Consider the following 27,607-nt stretch of genomic DNA (forward strand, 5'->3'; position numbering starts at 1 on the left):
GGCATTGGACACCATGTATCTAGACTTCCAGACAGTTGTGAGCTAGCCTACTGGTACTTTAAACCAAACTCAAGTCATCTGCATGAGCCACAGATGCTCTTAACCACTGAGCCATCACTCTCTCCAGTCCTGGTATGTCTATATTTGACAGAAAGTACAGGCTCAAAGCTATTATTGTTAATGTCTTAGTTTGTATTGTATTTACTCAATAGAATGTGATTTTTTTCAGAGCCATAAAAATCAAATGTTATGAATTGACACAAATGAATGCAATTAAGTTGTTATGGTAAGTCTGTTATCAAGTTTAGGAAAAAATGAAGCATTTTTGCGGTGTGTGTGAGATTTGGGATAGAACTGTATTCAGTGAAAATAACTTTTTATATCTTTTATTTAATAGTAGGCATGGAGGGTGCACAATGTTGGTTTTTTTCTTGTAGGTGAGGGTAGCCATGTCTCAAGGTTACAGATCATGAACAATTTGCCCTCTCTTACACCTAGCAGCAATGTCAGAATGAGATGACTTTCCCCTACCCTTTCCTAGATTGTGACCCTCCCACCTACAGCAAAGGGAGTGAGATTGTGCCAAGCCTCTGATAATACTATCTACCGAACCAGGAGGCCAGGTTATAGAGCCTTGGCCTCCCAATTACCAAATGGGCGTTTGCTCTCTTGTATTTAAGTTGTATATTTATTTTTAAAGAAATACCTAGATGTCTATACAGCCCAGACTGTGCCATGGAAACCAGTTTGAAAGGTTTTGTTTTGGGGTGTGTGTGTGTGTATGTGTGTGTATGTGTGTTTAATTCCTTCTGATCTTTCTCTCATGGTGAGCAGATTTAGAGGCAGGAACTTCATGTAAATGCACATGCCAGCCAGGCAAGAACTTTGCATCCTAGCTCAGGAATTCCCATGATAAATGTAACACCATTAAGACAGTCTCTAGCCTTTTTGACCTTTAGTTTCTTCTGAAAGTAAAGGGCACTAGTAAATTATTCTTAAGATATTTTTCTGATCCTGGAAAGGCTTGATCCAACATTGTAGAGGAGTACCAAGACAGAGAAAAGAGAGGGGGGTGATTGGAGAATGGGTGGAGAGAAGAGGGCTTATGGGACATGTGGGGAGGGGGGAGCTGGGGAAGGGGAAAGCATTTGGAATGCAAACAAAGAATATAGAAAAAATAAAAATAAAAAACAGTAGTTTACCAATAAAAAAGATATTTTTCAACATATATTTCATCAATTAAATGCATGAACTGCCTCATTTCCTACACTAGGAAGGTCCCTGAGTTGGAGACCCTCTATTGGCAGCCTGCACAAAGGTTTTTCTTATTTATTGAAATTCCCTTGATACATCAAGCCTACTGAGCACTAGATATGTGGGTGCTTCACAAGGTGGAGGACAGAAGATGACTCCCCTTTCTATTCTCATATAACTTAAGGATAGAACTCCCTCTCCCACAATACTAATTTCCAATGGGTCATTTTTTAAATTCCAACCCTTTGTTTCACAGAGGTTTAATAGAGAACGTTGGTCAAGATTCTCATCAGATCACCGGAGGTGCTGAAGATTCGGGAGCTCTTGTTAACTAGCTATGTGCTTCAGTTCCTTCATGTGTTATATAGATTTTCTCCATATATGTTATTTGCTATTTTATTTTATTGAGTTCTAAGAATATTTTTAAATTGTTTTGTTAGTTCTTTGGAAGTCTTATGAAATATTTTGACTATCTCCACTCTCCCAACTGTTCTCAGATTAATAGCCACCTTCTTATTCACTCAAATTTCTGTCATTAAATACAAAAAAAACCCCAAAAATTCAAGAGCAATTTGTGCTGCCAAAAATATTCTTGGAGATGTAGTCTTCCACTGGAGCTTGGTAGACTTATCAGGGGCTCCACCCTCTTAGAGAGCCCCCTACTTTCCCAGCAGCTAAGGATTGCTAATAGCCCTATGACTATGGGTGGGATTGTGTGCTTCACTTTCTATTCCGGAATTTTGTCTGTGTTGGGTTTGTTCAGATTTTATAGATACTGTCATAGCTGCTGCGAATTCATATGTGTGGCTCCCCTGCTGTGTCCACAAGACATTTGTGGGTAGTTATCCACTCCTTGGGACTCTTACACTATTACACTCTTCACCTGTCCCCACCTCTAAATGGACATAGTATTAAACCAACTCCTAATGCTCCATAGGGTTTAACAAGCCTGTTAAGACTATTGTGAAAATTGCTTGGATTAATTATACAGCATTTACAGTAGTACCTTATATATGGTAAATGCTCCAGAAACATTGGCTGCTAAAATTGTACTTATATATAATTATTTTGACTACCACTAAGAATTCTTTTAGACCACATTTTAGTCTTCTTTTAGAAATAGTACAGTAATAATAAAATTGATGTTTACTGAAGGCTCATTTTATGAAAATACTAAAAATGTTTTGGATAAATGACCATGTTGGCTACTTTTTAATTATCTAAAGTAAATACTATTGATGTTCTTATTTTATTACAGTTAGGAAAGCAGTGTTTTAATTTTCCCCAGTATATCCAGACACTTAGACACATACAAATAATGGGATTTAAATTCATCTCTCAACTACTCTTCTTGCATTTTCCAGTTCCTTTTTCTAAAACATTTATCTACTTCATGCCACTTACTCTTCAGGATGTTGGAATTTAAGTTTTAAGCTCTATTAACTGTGTCAGTTATTGCCGTTACTATTAGTAATATGTATCATATGTGTATAAATGCAGGTGCATGCATACCATTGCTCATGTGTACAGATCAAAGTAAAGATTTGGACCTTGTTCTTTCTTTTCCCATTGTCAAAATAGGATCTTTGTTATTCCTGTGTATTTAGTTCTACAGTGTATTTAGTGCATAAATTTTGAGGGCAATTTTCCTGTCTCTGTGTACCATCTCACCACAGGAGTACTGAGATTACAGATAAACACCATAGTATCTATGCAGATATATATGTAAAATGCATGTGAATAAAACCATTGTTTCGAAAGACAAAAAAATAATACCTGGCAAAACAAATGGCCTCAGTTGAAAATTCACAATCTCCCCTTCATCCTTATGATAGTCTGTTTTACCCATGGGTGAAGCGTCCCATAAGGACTAGTTTTGATAAGGTCCCATATTCATATAGGTATAAAAAGCCACATGTCATGACATTTAATTCTAAGTTGATCATATCTCCAATGAGAGCCATAGGACAAGGCACAGAAGGATTATCCCTTGCTTTTTTGATGAGATAAACCAGATTATTAAATGGATACATTGAATTTAATAGAGAAACAGACCAATTAGTTCTGAATTAAGCAGAAACTATAATTCTTTCTCCACAGTCAGGGCTCTAGCAGGTAAGAATCTAGGTCATTTGGAGCTTCAGAGACCTCATAAAATATGAAGAATGAGTCAAGAGCCTACACTGTTCTACACTATATTACATATATTACATTATATGACACTTCACTACTCTACACTATACTACACTATACTACACTACACTTCACTACACTATACTTCCCTACTCTATACTACTCTACACTATTTTTTATTAGATATTTTCTTTTTTTACATTTCAGATACTATTCCTTTTCCTTATTCTCCTCCAAAAATCCTCTATCCTATCTCCCCTCCCCCTGATCAACAACCCACCCACTCCTGCTTCCTTGTCCTAGCATTCCCTTACACTGGGGCATTGAGTCTTCACAGGTCCAAGTGCATCTTCTCTCATTGATGTCCAACAAGGCCATCTCTGTTACATATGTGGTTGGAGCCATGGCTCACTCCATGTGTACTCTTTGGATGGTGGTTTAGTCCCTGGGAGCTTTGGGATACTGGGTAGTTCATATTGTTGTTCCTCCTATGGGGCTGCAATCCTCTTTACCTCCTTGGGTCCTTTCTCTAGCTCCTCCATTAGGGACCCTGTGTTCAGTCCAATGGTTGGCTGAGAGTATTCACCTCTGTATTTGTCAGGCTCTGGCAGAGCCTCTCAGGGGGCAGCTATATCAGGCTCCTGTCAGCAAGCATTGACAACCACTCTGGAAATCAGTTTGGTAGTACCTCAGAAAATTGGACATAGTACTACCTGAGGACCCAGCTATACCACTCCTGGGCATCTACCCAGAAGATGCTCCAACATGTAATAAGGACACATGCTCCACTATGTTCATAGCAGCCTTATTTATAATAACCAAAAGCTGGAAAGAACCCAGATGTCCCTCAGCAGAGGAATGGATACAGAAAATGTGGTACATTTAAACAATGGAGTACTACTGAGCTATTAAAAACAACGAATTCATAAAATTCTTAGGCAAATGGATGAAAGTAGAAAATATCATCCTGAGTGAGGTAATCCAATTACAAAAGAACACACATGATATGCACTCACTGATAAGTGAATATTAGCCCAGAAGCTCGGAATACCCAAGATACAATTCACAGACCACATGAAGCTCAAGAAAAAGGAAGACCAAAGTGTGGATGCTTCAGTCATTCTTAGAAGGGACAATAAAATATCCATAAAAGGAGATGTAGAGACAAAGTGTGGAGCAGAGCCTGAAGGAAAGACCATCCAGAGACTGTCCCACCTGGGGATCCATCCCATATACAGTCACCACACCCAGTCACTATTGTGGATGCCAACAAGTGCTTACACAACACTATTCAACACTACACTATACTACACTACTCTATATTACTCTCCATTATAGTACTCTCCATTACACTATACTTCACTACTCTGCACTACTCTATACTACTCTACACTACACTATACTATACTACTCTACAGTACTTTACACTACATTACTCTGCACTGCACTACACTACTGTACTACTCTCTTTACTACTGTACACTACTGTACTGTACACTACTCTTTACTACTTTACACTACACTATACTACACTACTCTATAGTACTCTTCTTATAGTACTCTACACTACACTTCACTACTCTACACTACTCTATACAATTCTATGCTATACTGTACTATACTACTCTACAGTACTTTATACTACAGCACTCTATACTGCACTATTCTACACTACTGTACCCTATACTACTTTATACTACACTACTCTATATTACAATACTCTATATTACATTTACTACTACATTACATTACCCTACTCTACTGCTACTCTACTGTATTCTTCTCTATACTACTCTACTGTACTCTACACTAAACTAGGCATGGTTCCTTCCTACAAATTGCTTTCCTTGGTGACTGAGATTTTTAAAGTGTCTGGCATCTGGAAGCCATTTATAATTTGTTTTCAGTTTCTGAGAGGTAGTGAGTTTACGTTTTCCAACTAGCCCATTCCTTTGACCTTGGCCTTCCCCCATCATTCTTAACATTGTTGAAATGGCCCATGTGAGAACCACTTCATTAAGAAAGAACACAGTTGTTTCACTCTAAAACAATAGTAAAAGTGGACAATGGATGAGGTTTGTGAGGACAGAGATTAGTAGATGATAAGATCAACTATTACTTATTGAAGTCTTTTGTACTGTATACAATCTAAGAATTTAGTTCTTGCTGTTTTCAATTTACTCTATGAATAGACACCAGTAATATGTTTTTTTTTTTTAAATAAGAGTGAGCTCAGAAGAGCTAAGACATTTTCCCAAGGTCAAAACTTCTGGGGAAATACCAGTCACTGTTCAGACTGAAGCTGCTGCTGAGAGATCCTTATTGTCCTGATGAGGATTCAGTTGGTTAGTTGAAGAAGAGGAGCCTGATTACAGATGGAGGGGAAAAACAGAAGGTCTGTAAGTGTAAAATTGGGAGCACAGGTTTCTAGGGCACCTACTACAAAGAACTTTGACTCAGCAAACCCTAGGCCTCCTAGGGACTGAGAGATGCTGCTTTGGAAGATGTGTCTATCAGAGGTCCCACATGTATACATCTGAAGCTAGCTGCCTGCTATCAAAAAGGGTCACATGCATGCTGGCTCGGATAGATGACCAGGTCTGGGTTTCAGCTCAGGGTGGAGTCATGGAGTCTGTGACTCTCAGAAAAGATAGACATGAACACGAGAGCAGTGGGACAAAGGGTGGGGAGAAAAAGCATATGACATTTTTTTTAATGTCCTACCACATGAAATTCTAGTTCTCTCAGATGTGTGAAAACAACCCCATGACTTATTTTTTTAGGTTCATCATTTATAATAGTCAGGGTCACAATCATTCCTATCCTGAGTGGGTATTTGATGATGAAATGAAAGACACAATTCTACAGATCAGTGCCCAACAGTTCAGTTAAGAACTTTAGTATTTTTCAGAACTAGGAGATCTAAACAGCATTTAAGTTAGAGAAAATAATGAGACACTCTAAGAATTCTAATTCCAGCCTCAAAGTTTTATGATTAATTAGCAATGAATTGGATATTATAAAAGAAAAACAATAACAACAAACCTATACCCTGCCAGATTTGGACCATTTAACCAGGTACTTCACCTAAGTCCACAGACCAACTTGGAGACCACCATTAGCCATTTTGAAAACCGAGAACACCTTCCTAATACCGAAGCTGTCATGATGCAAAGACACATAAGATTCATAGGCATACAAGAGTCTTAGGGACCTCAGCAGGAATTGAGAAGAACTTGATATGTCAAGGAGTTGGAAACCTGTATTTGAAGATACAATGATTCAGACTAAAGAAAAATTAAGGATAGTACTCAATTAAAATATTTCCACATGTCATTTGCCATTGTAATTTTATGATACTTAAATTCTCTGATGCACGTGCAACTAAATCCAATGATTTTGAATACTAGTTGCTATAATGTAATTTTATCAGTATTATGAATTTATTTATGCTCAGGACAGCATTCATGATTGAAATGAACTGTTGTCTTCTTTATTGATGAGGAAGGAACACAAAAATAATAGTGTGAGTGAATTTCTAAAAGTGTATAAAAATGAACTAGTGATTATAACCAAAGTGTACTATATTTTGTGTTATGTATAGTGTATTACTTCTTGGTGGGCATGTGATATTGAGAACCAAAGAGGAGATATCTTTGTCCCAAGCCTTTAGATCTCCCCAAAATGAAAAAACATGGTCATTTCTGTTCCCACTGAAGAATATTCCTGTAACAACAAGACACAAAGAAAATTGTCTATTTTGGGCTCAAGAAAGTAGAAATACAAACATCTTCCTGATCACTTCTTCTAACAATTACTTCATGAAGATTTGAGATGGGCCAGGCAGCCATAAACATACCCTACCTTTTTATACTATGTGTTTATGTGAGGTAGCACTGTTAGCAGGATGATTGTAAAATTCCAAATGATCAGTTGAAAAATATTGAGGATGTTGTCTGTATTACAATACCAAATATTAAGGAAAAATGTCATTCTTAATGTTAAAAAAAAGCAAGCAAATACATTTCATTAGCTTACAGAATTACCTTCATGTTTAATAAATACTAAACCTACATTTATAAAATAGACCAAGCCAGTTACCCTCTAGCATGGAGTGCAGAGAGGCTCAACAGCTTTAATGGAGAATCTATTGACAGTTGGTGACTTCATAAGGAGGAAGAGTCCATTCTTGAAGGGTGTGGCTTCCAAGTAGTTCACCTACCCTCCAGTGGATGGCCTCACACCAATGGGATTGAATTGGATTTATGGAGTTATTAAAAAGATTTAATACAATAAAGAACAAGATACTAAATAAATATAGAAAGAGTAAGGAGGTAGGAGCATATCTGTGAAGCCTGATAGAGGAGAGGGTAAATATACTGTAGGAAAGTCTCAAAAATTAATGAAAATAACATAAATAATAGAGTCTAAGACATACTTGTATCTTCCATTTTTTTAGTCATGGCTATATGTCATAGGAAAGTATGAGAAAAAATGTAAAAACATGTCGAAAATATCTAGAATAAAAAGGGATACTCTCTTGAATCACAGAAGTTTTTACAGATGATTATTTATAGGTACATTTTTTTAAAAGAAAACTAGAGGCCATAAATGCTCAAATTGTCTTATGAGCCCTTGGCCAAAAGGCAAATTGGCTTTAGGAGACTGAGCATGCATTAAGTTCCACCACTGATTTTTTTGTCCTAAAAGTGACTTCCCATTTATTGACATTAACTTAAAGCCTCATTATCCCCAAAGCACATAAATCTACCCATTCAGTGCATGTCTATGTGGTATTTTACCTCTGGTCAGGTCCAAAAACCTTAATAAACCAAGAGAGGCAGCATGCTGTGTTGTTACAATAGGAATACTTGACGTGAGACAAAATATTACTAGACCCTATATTTGCACAGTCTTGCAGTAGAGTAGCCTCATGTCTTTCTAGTATATATCTTACTTCATATACTAACAGCTTCAAAGTAACTTTGTGCGTCATATTTTTATTCTCATCTTCAATGAGAATGGAAGAACCCAATACTAGGCCTGTAGACATTCTTGTCAGGCCAGTGCTCTCAGCTACCATTGTTCCTCTGAAGCTAAACTTAAAGGCTTCATATTGTCTGGGGAAATCCCTACTGATCAGGGTCAGGTTAGAAAGAAGAAAACTTGAATAGAGATAAAGAAAAATGGGTAAATAGGAGTGCTGAATAGAAAGGTTGACCAGAAGTTCCTGCAGATGATTTATAATCAAATATCTCCTATGAAGTTGTATTTCGAGACTTAAATACTGTTTTATAGTAAAGTGAATCTGCTTAAGTTAGAAATTCAAGTGATAGCAGAGATAGTAATGCCAGCTGTGGACTAAGTATTCAAATACAGCCTGGGAGAGACATCCAGAATTGAAACCCTAACCCTACTTTCTCCATTTTGTAAAAAGAGATTGAAAATTTGAGGGACAAGTAAATTCTTCAAGACCATACAAATAGAAGGGCCTAGAACCAAGCTTTGGCTGAAGGGGAATTTTAAAGTTACTGTAATCCTATCTTCTTCCCTTGCCTGGAGCTCTTGCTTAAGAACAAAATAGATACTCAGTATAAATTTACACAATTCAACACATTTAAAATTCATATAGGAACTTGTATTTTCTCTAAAAAGATATGATAGGAGTCACATGTATATCTGCTAAATAAAAATGGACTTAATTTTGAAAATTAAAAATACCCCAAATACATTTTACCACAATTTTAACGTGACTTGTGAACCTAATAAATACATATAACTTGAAATAATGTTATCTTTAACATCTACCAAGTGTGTCTATGTTCCTAGCTCTATAAACAACAAGTTTAATCCTTATAGTCCTTTTATTCTAAGTTATATTATTATTCTGTGTTTTACAACTTGAAGAAGCAAAGCAAATTGCTCAAGTTTACATAGGAAGTAGGTAATATTTCTAGGATAAGTAGGCCCACCCTTTTCCTTCCTTCTTTCCATCCTTCCTCTTTTCTTCCTTTTTTCTTTTCTTCCTTCATTTTGAGTCAGGATTTTACTATACAGCCATGCTTGCATGAAACATATTACATAGATCAGGATTGACTGGTACTTACAGAGATCTGCCTGTCTCTGCCTCTTGTAGTCTTAAACTAAAGGTGTGACCTCCTCTACTTTCTATTCAACTAAAACACTGACCACTGATGGCTTAGTTTCACTAGTAATGGGCTTGTATTCATTGCAGACATTCACTGGTATCCTGTTTCCTTATCTGACCTACTTTAACTGAGTAGGGTTAAGAAAAGTCTTGTGAAAGGGAGAATAGCCTGTGCTAAAGGAGGAAGTTGCCTTGCCTGTTCCTACTCAGTGGGGTTTCTGGCTATAATACATCTACTGAGTCAGTGCATCTTGACTGACTAGTTCCCACACCTTGCTCTGAACAGAGAGAGAGAGAGAGTAAAAGGCTGCTCACTAAGAGAAACAGAGTTTATGGTCATTACATTGTATTACATGTCCTTTTTATCCATCCCTTACTTTCTAAAAGGCATCTGCACTGAGAAGGACATGGATTTCCAACATTATAATCTCTACCAAGTACAGAATATATTACAATCTTGAATTATGATTAACTGTTAGGTTTGATCAGGACTTCTGGGACAAAAGTGAGATGTGTTAGTCTCACTTATTCCTCAAGCATTGATGTTAGTGTCAGCATATTACAGGTGTTCCACAAACATTTCCTGGTTGGCTACTAAACTTCCTACACATTAATAACCCTCTACTTTTTTCCAGCTCCCACCTGTGATTTAAGTAAACTCCAGTTTTCTTTTTTTTTCATATTCTGTCTATAGATCTCAATTGTTGCAGTAGCACAGTTCAAGCACAGAGGAAGTTAGCTGGACCCAGGCTGAGTCAGTTCTCTACCCTCCACCCTTTGGGTGTGTTTGGTCCTCTGAGACAGCATCTAGCTTGAGCATAGCAGTGCTGAGTCATGCTGAGTAATGCTGAGGCTTAGGGTGTGTGGCCAGATGTTTTCAGCTGTGAGTGATCAGTGCTATCTGGGTCTCCAGGAGGAAGTCCACAGGGAAGGTGGAAAGAAAAGAAGTTTGCTACCTGAAGAAAACATTACCTCCACCAGCATTACAAAGAAAAGGGGACTCTGCCTTCCTGTGTGACATAACCTAGAATATTTTATTTTTTGGTTAAAAATTATTTCCATGATCCTTATTAGATGTTAAAACACAACCAGTGTTTAGAAATGTAAAGCTTATTAAGTCTCATACCTAGAAGCAACAGAATCATACATTTTAGTACACACACACACACACACACACACACAAGTTTTGTTCATAAAATATGCAATTGTCAATCAAATGCTATTCAAAATAGTCTTGTATATTCATTGCACACATTCACTGGTATCCTGTTTTCTTTTCTGACCTGTTTTAACTGAGTAGTAAGCTTATGAAAAGGTTGGTCTAGAAGAGAAAAAGAAAAGAGCCTGTGTTGTTGGAGTTAGGGTCATTGGATCTGTTACTAAGTAGTTCCTTGCCAAGTTCTCATGTACCCTGTATTGTAGCACAGAACCTTAGTTTAGGTTAGAATCAGTATTGTAAACACTGGTTAAGTGGAATTCTACCATTCTTACATCATTGTGAGCATGAGAGGAATTCATCAAAGATGTAGGTCTACAACCAGAAAGACAGGTGATACTTTGGGGTACAAATGTACATTTGGAGGAAGAAAAGGAAGCACCTAGTCCTCCTTTGTTACTCTAGAGGCTACTGTTTCTGTACCAAAGGCCCTCTCTGCACAGATGTATTTCCTTTGATTGTTCTGACATCATACAGTTTCCTCTCTTCAAGAAAGTATAAACTTCTTCCAGCTAAAAAGCCATGGATTAGAAGTTACCATCCACGAGGGATATTGCCTGATATTGTTTTGGCTAATATATAGAAAAATTTGCAAAGATGATTTTTAATTTCTCTAATTTCCAATCTAGTAGAACTTCCAAGGTATTTCTGAGGTCATGATTATAATGACCAGGCATGAATAGAGGTTAACACAAAGTTACTACTTATTCAGCCTCAAAATTCTTATATTAATATATACTCCAGTTTGGAAATTAGCATGCATTACTGAGAGCATGAGTGTATGCAATCATGGCAGGCATCCTGCAATATATATAAATTATGAGACTAGCATTGTGCCAACAGCTATTATTTTTATTCATTTCCTTTAGGGAAAGTAGAGCCATGGTCTGGAGAAAGCATTTCAGGTCCAAAGTATGGGTAGCCAATAGGAAACAGTTGTTTTCTACAGTTTTCTACTAGCCAAGTTCCTTAATTACTAATTTTTTTTATTACATATCGGACTTAATAAGATAACAGTTAAAAATTTCTTGCTCTGAAGCTAATTTAATAATATTTTGCTTTATAATATTTTGAGCCCCTCTTTTGATCATCTGGATTGTTTGTTTTCTTTTTTGAACAGATTACATCTCAGTTGAAATTTGAGAATGTGATTTATTTATTTTCTTACCTCTGTGGCTTTCATAATTATATTGCCATGGTATCTTTGAAAATGTTGGTGATAGCCTCACATTTATAACAATATCTATATACTTTTATATGTATTACATAAAATGTATTTATCAGGCTTTCCTAAGCTAGTTCCTCAAACACTCTCCCATAACCCACCCCTCTTATCTACTCATGAAGGAGCAGTGATGGGACAAAGAAGGCAGGAGCGAAACACTCTGACTACCCCATCTCACAGAGGGCCCAACCTTGACTCAGCTCTGTGCAGCTCTGGCCCTTATCTGTTACCACAGCCTCTGACCCCACCCACCTGTCACTAGCCCAAGTCCCAGAAGAAGAAAAACACCAGTTCTTTCTACTTCTGTTTATTAAAATAAAATAAAGCTTTACACCCCTATATAGATAAACAAGGATAAAAAGAAAGAAGAAAAAAATAAGAAAAATGAAGAATATGGAGGGAAGAAGATTGTTCCAGTCAGAAACTGTAACACAGGCTTGAATGAGGCTGGATTATTGAGAATTGTTCTCTTGGCACCTCGGTCCAGAATCCTGTAAAAGGAAAGCTTCTTCTCTTCATAGATGCCTTAGCTTCAATAAGCTAGAGGCTGAGATGACTTACCTTTAGAATAACTTTGCTGTGCTATGAATTTTGGGGTGAGAACAATCATTAAATATTACCAACCTCAGGAACATCGAGCACAGGGTCTCAGTTTCTCACAGTGCCCATTCGGGATGATCTTGCTAAGGGACAGGTTCTGGCCATTGCCAGAGTGATTATTATTTAATCTCTGTTTACTTGGTCAATCCTCATATCTTTATCTTTTCCCACAAAGATGTGAGTTTACAGCTCAGAAATTACCTAAGCTATAACTTCCACCCAGGACACTGCAAATGCTGAAGAGGCATGCTTAGATAATATTATTTTTTTTCCTTTTTTATAGATTTCAAAAATTACCACATCAAAAAACTACCAAATTCACTTTGTAAGCTAGAAGTATGGATGGACCCTAAGCACACAATAAAGCCTTGTAAAAAATTTAACCATAGAATTCTAATCTCTGCAAATCAGTATGCCTTTGAGCCAACTTTATTTAGACATTTTTCAAATTATTTAGTTAGTGCATACTTAAGAGGGGCTTCATTTTAATTAAGTTCACTAGTTATTCTTTGATATAATTAGCTAGCTAAAACAAAGTTTTGTCTATTCCCTAAGGTATAAACTGAAGCAGTGTAAAATGAAGGGAATATTGAAAATATAAAAGACCTACCTAATAAAAGGATCTATGCGTTTTACTATGCCAGAGTGTTTGGGTAAGTTGATCTTAGTTTATAAAATACACAGGTGAATTTTAATCCTGAAAACAGTCAACTTTATTTATTCAAGGACCCAAAGTTAAAAAAAAGAATGCCATGGAGATGATAAGCAAATAGACTGTTAGAGGATACAGTCTGACTTGTTTGTTTGAATTTAAATAATGACAATAAATTATAGCTTGACAAAAATGAAATAGTCTTCAACAAAATGACTCATCTCTATGCTTCCTTCTGACAAAGTAACCTGCCTTAGATGGAAACATTTTTTATTTTTGCTTTGGAGAACTATTTAAATGTTTTACACTTTTACATATCAGTTTGTTTATGTTAAATGCATTATATAATAAATGTAGTAATACTGTATAACATTTTTTAAAATGTCAAAGTAACCAAGAAAAAGAAGTGATTTATAGGAGAAAATAGGGCATTTATGACTTTTTCCAGGTTACCAGATTCAAGTATAAACTTCAAGCTCAATAGATGAAGGAAACAAAGACTACCTTTGCTGACTATGGTTTTCTATTTTCTCTTCCTAGTAAAAACTCTTGGTAATTAAGCACCAGACACTTCTCTGGTTTTTCAGTGTAGCCCTGGAGGTCAGTCAAGCAGGTGTCTGTTCTGAACTGAAAAGGGAGGGAATTCAGTTTAAGAATGAGACACAGCTCTCCCTACAACTCATCTTCAAATCATGAGGCAGGTGCATGAAGTGTCTCTGACATTGTCCACAGCATGTTCTTGAAAGTTTAGTGGATTTCTGCATGGATGGCACTTTGCTGCTATTAGTGTGTAAGTCATTTCTGGCTAATGCCACACCTAAGAGACTTACTCTAGCCAATTTATTGCTGTTCTGGGGAAATAAATGGAGACATACAATTGAACCAGAGTGACTGTTTCTTTTTAATTTTATTTTTTATTCAATATATGTTTTTATTTACATTTCAAATGATTTCCAGTTTTCTGGCTCCCCACTCCCCAAAAGTCCCATAAACCCTCTTCCCTCCCCCTATTTCCCCATCCACCCCTTCCCACTACCCTGTTGACTGTTTCTTTTAATAAGAATTGTAAAACATCTTTTTCTTGTTCAGAAACATCACTCACATTTTTTTCTACTTTAAAACTATTTATGAAGAACAACTTAGAGACTATTTTTTCTTGGATAACACTAAAAACTTTTATCAAAGGGCCTATTTTACTACAAACAATACATTTTAAAAATTTCCATGATAATAACATCTAAAATTAGTATAGCATTTGATTTTTTCTTTTAAAAAGATTGTAGCAGCCATAAGGATTGGATCCATTCCCAGAGCTTTGTACATGCTAGGTAAACACTATACTGTTTGAGCCTCTTGGTCCTGGGGTTTTGAGACAAGGGTCTTGTTAGCCACTCAGGCTGACAGCCATTCAGTCTCAAAGTTGAATAATCAAACATCTTTCTCAACCTAGAGTACTGTTTTCCTAGGCTGTCTATTCTAGGTAAGAAAGCCTTAAACTGGACCCACGGAGCATTTTAAAAATATTATTCTCTAGTTGTTACAGATATCCTTACTTTTAGTCTACATGAAGTGGGTACCATGGTAACTATGGATCTTTTTGTTAATCTAATGTGTTCATAAGGCAGTGTGCTTAAGTCACACCAAACATAGCTATTTCAACATGTATAAGGTAACTGCATCCATATTCTAGTCAATCCTATGTGCACACTTTTATGTACATTATTTAGTAGCTAATAGTCAGCTAAATTAATCTACGTCATGAAAAGATAACTTCACATTTATATTGGCCATGTGTTAGAATCTGAAACCAAAAGATAATTAGAGCAAAAACTGAGAGTGGGGCAGAGATTCAATGGTTTGTAATAATGCCAATTTGGGGAGACTTTAAACTAGATAAAGCTCCTGCAACAAGGAGAAAGACAAGGAGAAGTGTTCTCATGTGTCAAAAATGGCTGTGTTATATACATAAGAAATCATCATAAAAGCCAAGGCAAGCCAAAAGTTATAGAGAATGTCCTGGGTAAATTTGGAACACAAAGACTTGAAACACAGAAACCACATTGCTTAGTAAAAAATAGGCAGTAATTAGAACTTGGGCCACAGAAGACCCATAAACATAAAACATAAACAGAACTAAACTAAACAAAATGGAAGTGTTGGAAGAGACTCTTAGGGTTATAAGGAGTACAGAAAGCGATAGAGAGGTAAAAGAAAGAAATACATGCAGAACTGGCCAGAGGCAGCATGGAGGAGAACTTTCCTATAGATAGGAAAAATGAACTGTGAAAAAATCTGGATCCTTCCTCCCTTGGCCAACAGTTCTCTTACCTTGCAGTTGTATTGCTTGTATGTCTTTCTTCCTTCATTTAAATAAAAGGTGTATAATGAGAATTGTTGTGCTAGATGAAGATTAAATAGGATGGTATAAAAACTATCCTTCATGCACATAGATGCAGTTAAACACATACAAATGTAGGCTTTTAATTTCAGGTCCAATATGTAAGAGCTAGATAATAATTCCAGAAAGAGAGTAGAAATCAAGCCCACTAACCACCCTTTAGCTATAATAAACATTGACTGTCCACAAATGTTTCTCAAGGTTATTGATGAATCAACTCACTCATTCCTCAGTTGGATCACAAGGCCTACTTTAAAGTTATTTCAGTCCCACCTCACAGATGAGAAATATCTATATGGAAATAAACAAGGAAAGAGATCGGAGCAATATTACCAATGAAGCTAAGGTCCAGAGAGGGCTGGTCAGAGGACCCTGTACAGTCACAGAATGAGAACTTATTTCATTCATCTTCTTTACGCTCTCACTCCCTGTTGTCGTATTTTGGAATCGAGTCTTCAGACCCATTGTCAATCCTTTGCTACTGTATTTATTCGCTAGATGCAACCATGTATGATTTTTGTCTACTTGGGCCAACATATATCTAGGGGATATAGTTATAAACCACATATCCCAAGAAAAGGAGAAGCAGATGTAATATTGGCACGACTGTGTCCACAGCACAAATTCCTTTTTTCTTGAGTTTGTTCTTATCACTGTAGCCATTCTTTACCTAAATGGCAAAGTTATTTAAGTCTAGAAATGTTTTCAGCTAAATTCCTCTCTCTGTGCCTTTGTTGGAAAAAGTGATGAGAGAGATGAGCATTATACTAGAAGTTTACATGTGGAAAGTAGAGAATGAAGCGAGAATAAGTGTAACAAAGCAGTTTTTGCTGAAGGAGGAGCCAAAAAAGAAAGAATGCCTCCATATCTCATGTGTATTATCATAACCACAGTGCACAGTTTCTGCTGACCCTCCCATGACCTGGCTCCACCCATGATGACCATGGGTCAAACTGACCAATGGCTTCAAAGAATAATGCAGAACAAAGGGTCCAGACATTGTCTGTGAAGCATAAAAGGCCACCATTTCTAGCAGAAGTATGCACTTGCTTCTGACACTCCTGTGGTCACCAGCAACCTCCTAGACTTGCCATCATGGTGAACTTTACTGCTGAGGAAAAGACCCTCATCAATGGTCTATGGAGTAAGGTGAACGTTGAAGAGGTTGGTGGTGAAGCCTTGGGAAGGTAAGAAATGGCTGTTGATGCATCTGTTGTCCCTTGGGCAACGAGCTAGGAACATCAAGAATTCTGAGCATCCATTATATTTCTACTTGTTTATCTCCACTTCACAGGCTTCTTGTTGTATACCCATGGACCCAGAGATTCTTTGACAGCTTTGGAAACTTGTCCTCTGCCTCTGCCATAATGGGCAACCCAAGGGTTAAAGCCCATGGCAAGAAGGTGCTGACTGCTTTTGGAGAAGCCATTAAGAACCTAGACAACCTCAAGTCTGCCTTGGCCAAGCTCAGTGAATTGCACTGTGACAAGCTACATGTGGATCCTGAGAACTTCAAAGTGAGTCTCGGACAATCCCACAAATTTATTTTGGATTTGCCTTGGGGACAAAATTAGAAGCTGAAAATATGAATGTTTGAGTGCTTACTTAGCTGTCAAAGCTCATTTGTTTCAGCAGAGTGACAGTAAATGGCTGTAAGAAGCCTAAATTAGTTTACAGACATCTAGAAAATTTTGTCGTGTTATAATTTTGTTGGGTTTATTGTGGAGAGTAATGTGAAAGAATAGTAGATCTATGTAAGAAGAAATGAAATTGGGAGAGGAAAAATATCTTAACTTTTTGTGGGTCTTATTGATGAATGTTGAGGAAAAGACTTGTGAGACAACTTAAAGATGAAACTTCTCAATAAACATAAAATTATAAAATTCCCAAGTGAATATCATGACAAATGGAGGCTTGTTCTTACATTGGTGGTAGTTTTAAAACTCCACCAAGAGCAGTTGTAGTACAGAAATTCTGCATTTACAGATGTTAGACAATAGTAGAATGAGAATAACAAGAGAGGCAAATAAATATGATGAGAATAGAAGGTATGAGAATTCAGGCAAGACAGTGGGAAGAGAGAGGTACAATAGAGAACCTATGCTCATCAGAGATGATTAAGGGTGCTTTGATGCTGAATGTGTTAAAGAGTATAGGTTCAAAATGTTTCATTGTTTTTTTAATGCATATTCTTTCTTGAATCTTCATTTAACATACCAATCTATTTCTTTTGTCTTTCCATCAACAGCTCTTGGGTAATGTGCTGGTGATTGTTTTGGCTAGTCACTTTGGCAACGAATTCACGGCTGAGGTGCAGGCTGCCTGGCAGAAGCTGGTGGCTGGGGTGGCCACTGCGCTGTCCCACAAGTACCACTGAGCCCTCTCTCTAGCTTGTCCAGCAATCTTGTGTGTCCCTTATGCCTTGTTTCTGCACATGAGTACTGGACTAGTTCTTGAAAACACAGCATGTTTAATAAAGATCATTCTTCCTGGTAATCAAAAATTCATTTTGTCTTGACTGTTTTCTACTTTAATGGTAAAGAAACATATTTGATGTGTTTGTGGAAAGGGGAAAGCACAAGAAGACTCAGGCATTTTGCTGAAACATGCAAGACTCAAGAGAGAGCCGTAGATGCCATGAAAGGCTTCTACAGGCCCAGGGAGAGTCCAAAGCTGAGGAAGAATTCTCAAAGAAAAGAAAGAAATTCAGTGGCGAAGGCATTGTGTAGGGAACATATGAAAATTTACTGTAGAGGGGGAAGAAAAGGGTGACAAGTGATATCTTGCAGCAGGTTGTGACGTCCCATTACCATTAAGAAAAAGCTTTTTATGAGATCTAAGATCTAAGATAGAATTAACTGTCTTCCAAAAAGCATTTATTGGGTAATGAGTTGGTGTGCTCTGTCCTGGGAAGATTCTTGCTCCAGCTCTCAGTATCCTTTAGTTGCCCATAATTCTTTGTGAATGGTGGAGGTCTCATGTTCTCCCTACCCATATTAGCAAACGTGTATCACAGCGAGCTTCCTGGTCTTTTGGCTGTTAAAATCTTTTGCCCTTCTGAAATGTTTCCTGAACACTTAGGTGTTCCCAACCTAAGGTGTGGGAGTATTTTGTAGATATATCCACTGGGGCTGGGATCCACAACTCTGAGGTTTGAATGGTTGTGGATTTCTGTGACACACACACACACACACACACACACACACACATTGTTACAATGACAAAATAACATGATTTTGAAAGGGAGTAAGGGGGGTATAGAGAAGGGTTTGGAGGGAGAAAAGAAAAGGGAAATGTGTTATAGCTATATTATAATTTTTAAAAAAAGCTTTAAAAATTATTGTTTTAAGTCTTATGAGTCTGTATGTACATATTTATGCTTGTGTGTGTGAAAGGAGATACTCCTGTGAACCAGAACTAATGTTTTCTCCTAGACTTGGAGTTCATGTGGTATCATTGGTAGATCTGTATACATTACTACTATCTCACATATGTGTTATGTTAAATATATAGTTGGGTTTCTCTCAGATTATATTTTCTGTACTAACACATCACTATATAGAAAAATCAAAGAAATTGTTAGAGCTTTTATTAGAAAATCAAAACTAGGAATAATTTTTCGTATGTATAATTCTGTCCTAGCTGTGACAGTGCATGTGGATTGAATGAAAATATCCATGCCACTTCTGAGTTATTCTAAAAAATACAAAACAGTAAAGACAGAGTCTGGTTGAAGCAAATGGAAAGATCACTAATTCCGCATTTTTGGTACATAACCTAACATTGGCACAGAGAAGACTAAACTGACAACCTGCTACCCTTATCCAGTTGAAATCCACAGCGCTTAGTGTATTAACATGGTGGGAAATGCCATATACAGTAGATTCTTCTATATAATGTATATTCTACAGAATATACAAGTATAATGGAGATAAATGTAGAGACATGTTCTACTATAGCACAGTAATCTATTCCTACTCAGAAACTGCAGTGTAATGGGAGCTGCTTTCCTAGGGCTGTTGGGGACTAGGAAGATCATGGCCTAAATATACAGAAAATACATGACTTGTGAGTTTGAGGTATATTTCTGTAATTTAGGTCCTGAGACCCATGCCTACAAAAAGTCTCACTGAGGCTTTCCCATGCTTGCCTATGCTTCAGCTTAAATCTATTAATCCCTATAAGTCTGAACCAAAAAGAAAAGAATGTGAAAGATATCCTTGCTAATATCCTGTAGGAAGAAGGGACCAAACAGAAGGGAAGAAGGAAAGAGAGTAAATGCTGTGAATGCTGCAGCAGGAGGGTCTCTCTCCCTGAGGCAGGGGGCCTACTTGACACTATCTTAGTGGGAATGCTATCTAACCCTTACCCAACTGGACCCCACCCTGGTCTTGCCCAGCCTCTCTTGACCAATAGCCTCAGAGTCCTGTGGGAGGGGGAAGGGGGAAAGGTCCGGGGTGAAGAATAAAAGGACAGGTCTTCAGCCTCTTGAACACACTTGCTTCTGCACACCTGAGATCATCTCCAAGCTTCTAGACCTCACACCATGGTTCACTTCACAGCTGAGGAGAAGGCGGCTATCACAAGCATATGGGATAAGGTGGACTTGGAAAAAGTTGGAGGAGAAACCCTGGGAAGGTAGGGTATGCGACCAGGACTAGGGAAGAATGGAGGGAAATTGTCCTTGTGCATGCCAACAGTTTCCTCTAGAACAGTGGTGCGCAACATTCCTAATCATGCTACCCTTTAGTGCAGTTAGTTTCTCATGTGATGACTCCTAACCATGAACAATTATTTTAGTTACTATTTTTTAACTGTAATTTTGATACTGTAATGTAAATTTTTTTTGATGCTCTTAGGTGACCCTTGTGATGAAAGGGTCATTCTACCCTCAAAGGGGTCACGACCCCCAAGACGGCTTGAGAAACACTGTTCTAGGGGTTTGTGTTATACTCTTTTTAATTGCTATGTTTTAGGCTCCTGATTGTGTATCCATGGACTCAGAGATTCTTTGACAAATTTGGGAACCTATCTTCTCCCCTGGCCATCATGGGAAACCCCCGAATCAGATCCCATGGCAAGAAAGTGCTGACGTCCCTAGGTTCGGCGGTTAAGAACATGGACAACCTCAAGGAGACCTTTGCTCCTCTCAGTGAGCTGCACTGTGACAAGCTTCATGTGGATCCTGAGAACTTCAAGGTCAGTTCTGAGCATGCTCATGTCTTCAGAAAGGTTTTTCAGACACATATTTAGTGTCTTGGTATGTAAGCCAGTTGATGCAATGCTTCTCTGAGATATATGAATCCTAAGACTGGAGCACTAGCAAAAACACACAAAGGAGCAGATTTTTACAGTTGGTTATAGAATTCTCCTCACTTTGTGTTTTATTTGAGAAGGTAGCACATACGCAGCCCTTGAATTTGACATTTTGTTCTAGGGAAGAAGAAATACCTTATTTCTGTGGATTCTAGTGACTGACACTTCAGGAAAGATATGAGAGAAAATTTGACAGATTTTTCTCATTGGTTTGATAAACTTCCTATTAAATGTTACAATCCTAATGACTAATATCATAAATAGTGCCTGCTTCCATCATTATTGGAGACTTAAACTCCAGGAAACACATAGTTACACTGAAATGCTGCATTTATTGAAGCCAGGCCATTGGTGAATGAGAAAAGGGGCAAGGGACAAAAATGGCAAACTGAGGAAACATACGGAGCAAGCAGGAGAGGACCGAATGGGAACAAGGAACGTCCTTGAGCAATGCAGTTGAACCAACCTCCTCATTAGAGGATAGGTCACTGGGGAGTCCTCATGGAAGATATTTTACAAATACTATTTTTCTGGTAAATTCTTTTCTGTAACTTCTTTTCTCATTTTGTGTGTCTTTTTGTGTTTCCTTTCACAGCTCCTGGGTAACATGCTGGTGATTGTTCTTTCTTCTTACTTTGGCAAGGAATTCACAGCTGAGGTGCAGGCTGCCTGGCAGAAGCTGGTGGCTGGGGTGGCCACTGCTCTGTCCCATAAGTACCACTGAGCCCCTTTCCTGATGTCCAGCATTCTGCATACCCCTAAGCTGTGTCCTACCCATGACCACTGTGCTGGTCTCTGAAAGCAGGGCTTCTGCTCAATAAAGTTCATTCGCTTCAGTAATCCATGAGTCATACTTTGTCTGTTTCTTACTTTTGTAGTTAAAGTAGGTTGATGGGCAAATGGAAGGGGAGAGACACAGAAAGACACCCAAGTTTCTTTGAAAACTGTGTTGGAAGTCAGGAGAAGAAAGTTGTTATAGAATTTTTCTAGGGCCCTAGGAAAGATGAACAGTTGGGAAGAATTCTCATGTAGGAAAGCTATGGGTTAATTCCCTGGAGAAATTATTGTGTGGTGGCAGGTGAAGAGAAGCATGGCAAATGATAGCCTGCAGTCTGTGACATGTGTCATTTAATTAAGATAAACCTTTAGACAGATCTATGCGCAACCTGAGAAAATCACTTTAATGTATTAGGCTTTATTTTAAAAAATAATTTACTTTTATTATGATTTTTTTTTTACTTTTTTGTTTTTCTTTTTCCCACTAATTAATTTATTCACTTTACATCTCCATTACTGTTCCTCCCCCATAGTCCCCTCACACAGTCCCTTCCCACATCCCAGTCCCCTTCTCCTCTGAAAGGGTTGATCCTCCCTAGGGTATCCCCCCCCCCCATCTTTCCCCGTGCGCCCCCCCCCCCCCGCAGCACATGAACTCTCTGCTTGGGTAGGCACATACTTTCACATTGAGGCCAGATAAGGCCTCCCATTTAGGGGAATGCATTCCACAGACAATCAACAGTTTTAAAGATGGATGGGTTCATGCCCTCCTCTTGTTAGAGGAACACACATGAAGACTGAGCTACACATATGCTACTTATGTGCTGGGACCTAGGTCTATCCTCTGCATGCTCTTTGATTGGTGGTACAGTCTCTAAGATCCCCCAACAGTCCAGGTTAATTGATTTTGTTGGTCTCTCTGTGGAGTTCTTATTCCCTTAGGGGCCCTCAATCCTTCCCTCAACTCTTACATAAGAATCCCCAAGATGCATTCAAAGTTTGGCTCTGGCTATTTGCATTTGTTTCAGAGAAGGGAATGAGGGTTTCTGGATTAGGTGTGGGGAGAGACAGGAGAGAGGGCCAAAGGTCCAGAATGATGAATGGAAATCTTCAAAGTGTCAAATTTGAGGGTGTGAAGGGTATTACTAGGATGTGCCAGAGACCTGGGAAGGGAGAGGCTCCTAGGAGTCCATGGTGATGACCTTAGTTGAGACTCATAGGAGTGGGAATATGGAATCTGAAGAGGGCACCTGATAGTTGTGAGCTATGGATGCTGAGAACTGAACTCAGGTCCTCTGAGGGAAGTATTTGCTCTTAAACACTGAGTCATAACCTCTCCCTCTCTAAATGAACATTGTTCAGCAGATACTTTATCAGGTGTCCTCTGGAACACATGGAAGAAAGGGACCAAGTTGATAGAAAGCAGTACATATTTAAGAAAATGTTTCAGTGAAACTGCCACTGCAGGCTTGTATTTTTAAGACATTCCTTGTCTCAAAGAGGAATGAAAGCTAAGAGATGGGACCACTGTACTTTTCTGTGTGACCAGAATGAGCAATGGGATGATAGGGAAAGAATGACTTCTCAGGTCAGGTGCATGATAATTTCATACATGGGACATCTGCACAAATTCTAAAAAGTTCTGTCATCTAAGGTCAGTGAACCAGATCTTGATGATTGTTTAAAATTGGAAGGTATTGAAGATATAAAATACTGGCAAAACTAGATAATAGGGACCATGATTATATGAAAAAATTCTCAATGTTAATACTTTATTCAGTAGTAAATAATAACACTTACCTGGTGAGAACTGCTTATCACTCCGGCACTTGAAAGGCTGAGCAAAGTGTCACAGTTTCAAGGATTGAGTTCTACAGAGTGAGTTCAAGGCTAACATAAGAGCTCAGTGAGTCACTGTCTCAGAATGAATAATAAAAACCTGGTCTGAGGGTGCTGCTCAGAACGGAGCACTGTCCTGACATGTGGACTGCTAGACATTTAATTTCAAATAGCACTAAACGAAAGACACTGAGTGAACTGATTAGTAAAGAATGAGCAGTCTCAGGATGACTGACTCAAGAAATTACTGAGACTGTTTATTCTTTACTAATGGAATTACTGAGAAAAAATATCCTCCTTATGGATCCAAATTAATTTAAATGCTTAGCACCCATCACAGAGATATAAAAGTTTAAAATGAAGAGGTGAAGGAAGGCATGCAACCTGAGGTGATGACACAAGACAGAATGGGGAGACATAGTGTCACATTTATGAGAATATATGAGAAGAAAGCAGAAGGCAGCAGAGGATAAAGTCACAAACCTTGAGTGGATATAACTACACAGAGGGTCCAAGGGCTTGGGAGAAACACCATGGCTCACTTTATTATTTTTATATTCAATGCACATGAACATTATCAGCTTCACTGTCACAGAAAGATTCATTTTTCTCTTCCTTCAGAACAGCAATTTTGCTATTACCACATTTTCCCAATATCTTTCTATGACAGGTTATTTCTAGTCATTCTGGACACAACAAAGTTAATTTCCTCATTACATAAGGAAACTGATTCCCATACCATCATGCCCACGTGAATCCCAATTGTTAATTTTCTTCCTAGGAATAACATATAAAAATTGTTTTGTTTGACTTACTTATTCATTTCTGTGTCTTCTATCTCCTAGTGAATGAGCTTAGAGAAAAGTTCGGTCTTGTCACTCATACATAATAAATCCCAGGACTGAAAATAATAATTATGACAGAGGTATGAGATGAATAATGATTGAATGAATGTTTGACATTACATGGATTAGTTGTCATAAAGAAACAGTTTCCAGATTCTGGATAAACATGACATGGGGAGTATGGAGGGTTTATTGAAAGACATGAACTAATTAATAAAACTTTGTAGGAAATTGTCCCTAGAATCTGCTAAAGAGCCACTGAAGTTTACTGGTTAAGATGTTTGGAAGCTTAAATTCAGGGCATCAAAGTATTCTCCAAGATTAAAGCACGGAAATAAAAGTTAAAGGAATATGTATGTATATATTTGCCATTTCACAGATATCTTCTTTTTAAAAGATCATAGCTGGCTCTTGCTCACACTGTGTGCTCTTTGCCACCACACAAATAAAAAAACATCTCTTCATCACTACATTAAAAAATCTATAAAACCTTAAAAGCTGTCAGTAAAAAGTCACTGCTAGGGATGAACTTCATAATGTATAATTCTGTCCTAGCTGCGATAGTGCATGTAGATGTTACTGCATGGAAATATCCCTTCACTTCAAGTTAGGTTACAAACACACAAAAAGTGAAAACAGAGCCTGATTGAAGAAACCTGAAAGACTGGTCATTCAGCGTTCTCAATATTTAGTCAGTCATGAGCATAGGGAAGGCTAAACTCTTACCCTTTTCACCAGACAATTACACTTATCCTGGGAGACTGACAATCACATGGTGCCAATATTGCACTCACTGGGTGGAAAATGCTATCATGTACACAGAGTAGACTTTTCTATTTTAATATATGACAGAGGTAAATGTGGAGACATACTGTACTTCAACACAGTAATATATCTTTTACTCAGAAACTGAAATGTATTAGGAATTGCTTTCCTGGGGCTGTGGGAACTAAGAAGATCATTGCCTAAGTCTACTGAAAAGGTTTTCAATGGTTTTGCACATCATGTCTTTGTCATATATTGCTTGTAAGACACTTGGGTCCTTAACCCCATTCCTAAAAAAATTCCTCTGACTCCCTGGAGCTTTCCCATATTTGTCTATCCTTCAACTTTAATCTATTTGTCCATCTAAGTCTGAAATGAAAAAGAAAGAATGTGAAAAATATTCTTACAAATCTCTTGTTGGGAGAAGGAACCAAACAGAAGGGAAGAAAGAAAGAGAGTAAATGCTGTGAAAGCTGCAGCAGGAGGGTCTCTCTCCCTGAGGCAGGGGGCCTACTTGACACTATCTTAGTGGGAATGCTATCTAACCCTTACCCCACTGGACCCCACCCTGGTCTTGCCCAGCCTCTCTTGACCAATAGCCTCAGAGTCCTGTGGGAGGGGGAGGGGGAAAGGTCCGGGGTGAAGAATAAAAGGACAGGCCTTCAGCCTCTTGAACACACTTGCTTCTGCACACCTGAGATCATCTCCAAGCTTCTAGACCTCACACCATGGTTCACTTCACAGCTGAGGAGAAGGCAGCTATCACAAGCATATGGAATAAAGTGGACTTGGAAAAAATTGGAGGAGAAACCCTGGGAAGGTAGGGTATGCGACCAGGTCTAGGGAAGAATGGAGGGAAATTGTGCATGGCAGAAATTTCCAGGCTTCCTATAGGGGTTTGTGACACCTTCTGACTTTTAAACTACTAATTTCCTGTGTCTTAGGCTCCTGATTGTTTACCCATGGACTCAGAGATTCTTTGACAAATTTGGAAACCTATCTTCTCCCCTGGCCATCATGGGAAACCCCCGAATCAGAGCCCATGGCAAGAAAGTGCTGACGTCCCTAGGCTTGGCGGTTAAGAACATGGACAACCTCAAGGAGACCTTTGCTCCTCTCAGTGAGCTGCACTGTGACAAGCTTCATGTGGATCCTGAGAACTTCAAGGTCAGTTCTGAGCATGCTCATGTGTTCATTATGGATTTTACTAGAGACAATACTGGGAGTTGAGATTGTGATTGGCAATGCCTTGACAGATGCTAGAGTGCATGTTTCCCAAATTTGTGCCAGTAAATACGTGGTAGAAGTCTTAATTAATACTTTTCTGTGCAAATATTGTGGAAGTTGGTGCAGATTAGTGTGCTACCAGCATGCCTAGAGCCTTAGGCTTGATTCCTAACATTGGAGACAAAGTGTTCGAATACTGGATTTGTTAAAGAAGTGTGTTTTTAGAAATTAGCACATCTATGCAAGACAAAACTGAATTTGAATTTAATATCTTACCATTTGAAAGGAAAAATATCTTATTTAATTGTGCCAATCTTAATTATCAATCCTTTATGGAAGATCTGAGGGGAAATCAAAATAGATTTTTTTTTATCACTTTACCAACTTTCTAATATTTTACATTCCCACTGAGCCTTGGCATAATTTGAGGCTTCTTTCTCATTGATTAGACACTCAACACTACTAAACTTCTTGTATCAAAATCATCGGATGAATGAGATGTGGAGCAAAGATGGGAGGAGATAAAAAGGGCAGGATGAGGAAAGGTACAAATATAGCCAGTTGAGTGATGGCTGGGTACAAGAGGAGTCCTGTAATTCAGTTGTCAAGTAACAGGTGAAGTGGTGGGCAGTGAGGGATTGGAATCCTCGAGGAATGTAAATTTTACATGTCATAGTTTTGAACTTCTACCTATCATTCCTATGTGCCATTTTGTTACAGCTCCTGGGCAACATGCTGGTGATTGTACTTTCTACTCATTTTACCAAGGAATTCACCCCAGATGTGCAGGCTGCCTGGCAGAAGCTGGTGACTGGTGTGGCCAATGCTCTGTCCCACAAGTACCATTAAACTCCTATTCCAGTAGACCAGCAACCCCGTTGTCTCTTGTACCCTCTTTGAGCCCATGGGGACTAGATTGGGCATTGATAGCATACATTTTGTTTAATAAAATTGATTCTTAATAACATCGATGTTTTTGGTTTTGTTTGTTTTTACTGTTATGTTGAAGAAAGATCTTGATGGGCTTATTGGGAAAAGACTGGAGCTTCTGTAGATAAACACTAGAGTGAAGGATATATTTGGGAAAGGGCTAAGGTTCAAGAAGGGTGAAAAGATGAGGAAGTTTTCTCCAGGAAGAGATGAAAGGGTCTGTTTAGTATAAGACAGGGTACAAAATATTTACTGTGCAAGGTGAAAACTAGGGTTGCAGGT

General features: G+C 38.1%; 3 protein-coding genes across 4 annotated transcripts; all 3 read left to right on the forward strand.

The window, feature by feature from the left end:
• Hbe1 (hemoglobin subunit epsilon 1) lies at positions 1–18,114 on the forward strand. Of its 2 annotated transcripts, XM_052155985.1 has the most exons (4): positions 1–132; positions 230–286; positions 16,921–17,143; positions 17,875–18,114. In XM_052155985.1, exons 2-4 carry the CDS (start codon positions 264–266, stop codon positions 18,001–18,003), a joined length of 375 nt encoding a protein of 124 aa, XP_052011945.1. In that variant the 5' UTR covers positions 1–132; positions 230–263; the 3' UTR covers positions 18,004–18,114. The 2 variants fall into 2 exon arrangements, with proteins under 2 accessions (XP_052011945.1, XP_052011940.1); XM_052155980.1 differs by lacking the exons at positions 1–132; positions 230–286 and adding an exon at positions 16,459–16,813.
• Positions 18,115–20,138: 2,024 nt separating this feature from the next.
• Positions 20,139–21,743, forward strand: LOC127664122 (hemoglobin subunit beta-H0). Its single transcript, XM_052155996.1, has 3 exons — positions 20,139–20,264; positions 20,603–20,825; positions 21,538–21,743. Exons 1-3 carry the CDS (start codon positions 20,173–20,175, stop codon positions 21,664–21,666), a joined length of 444 nt encoding a protein of 147 aa, XP_052011956.1. The 5' UTR covers positions 20,139–20,172; the 3' UTR covers positions 21,667–21,743.
• A 4,119-nt stretch (positions 21,744–25,862) lies between these two features.
• On the forward strand, positions 25,863–27,322 carry LOC127664111 (hemoglobin subunit beta-H1). Its single transcript, XM_052155992.1, has 3 exons — positions 25,863–25,988; positions 26,113–26,335; positions 27,116–27,322. The coding sequence occupies exons 1-3, from the start codon at positions 25,897–25,899 to the stop codon at positions 27,242–27,244; spliced, it is 444 nt and encodes a 147-aa protein (XP_052011952.1). The 5' UTR covers positions 25,863–25,896; the 3' UTR covers positions 27,245–27,322.
• Positions 27,323–27,607: the final 285 nt, after the last annotated feature.

The sequence above is a fragment of the Apodemus sylvaticus genome, chromosome 1 (genome assembly GCF_947179515.1).
Source record: "Apodemus sylvaticus chromosome 1, mApoSyl1.1, whole genome shotgun sequence".
NCBI classification, from domain to species: Eukaryota; Metazoa; Chordata; class Mammalia; order Rodentia; family Muridae; genus Apodemus; species Apodemus sylvaticus.

Bases quoted from the DNA above. Each gene is read 5' to 3' on its own strand.
- Hbe1 (XM_052155980.1), top strand. From the start codon at position 16,722: ATGGTGAACTTTACTGCTGAGGAAAAGACCCTCATCAATGGTCTATGG. The intron at 16,814-16,920 runs GTAAGAAATGGC...TCCACTTCACAG, and splicing joins GGTGGTGAAGCCTTGGGAAG to GCTTCTTGTTGTATACCCAT. The intron at 17,144-17,874 runs GTGAGTCTCGGA...TTCCATCAACAG, and splicing joins TGGATCCTGAGAACTTCAAA to CTCTTGGGTAATGTGCTGGT.
- LOC127664122 (XM_052155996.1), top strand. From the start codon at position 20,173: ATGGTTCACTTCACAGCTGAGGAGAAGGCGGCTATCACAAGCATATGG. The intron at 20,265-20,602 runs GTAGGGTATGCG...GCTATGTTTTAG, and splicing joins GGAGGAGAAACCCTGGGAAG to GCTCCTGATTGTGTATCCAT. The intron at 20,826-21,537 runs GTCAGTTCTGAG...TTCCTTTCACAG, and splicing joins TGGATCCTGAGAACTTCAAG to CTCCTGGGTAACATGCTGGT.
- LOC127664111 (XM_052155992.1), top strand. From the start codon at position 25,897: ATGGTTCACTTCACAGCTGAGGAGAAGGCAGCTATCACAAGCATATGG. The intron at 25,989-26,112 runs GTAGGGTATGCG...CCTGTGTCTTAG, and splicing joins GGAGGAGAAACCCTGGGAAG to GCTCCTGATTGTTTACCCAT. The intron at 26,336-27,115 runs GTCAGTTCTGAG...ATTTTGTTACAG, and splicing joins TGGATCCTGAGAACTTCAAG to CTCCTGGGCAACATGCTGGT.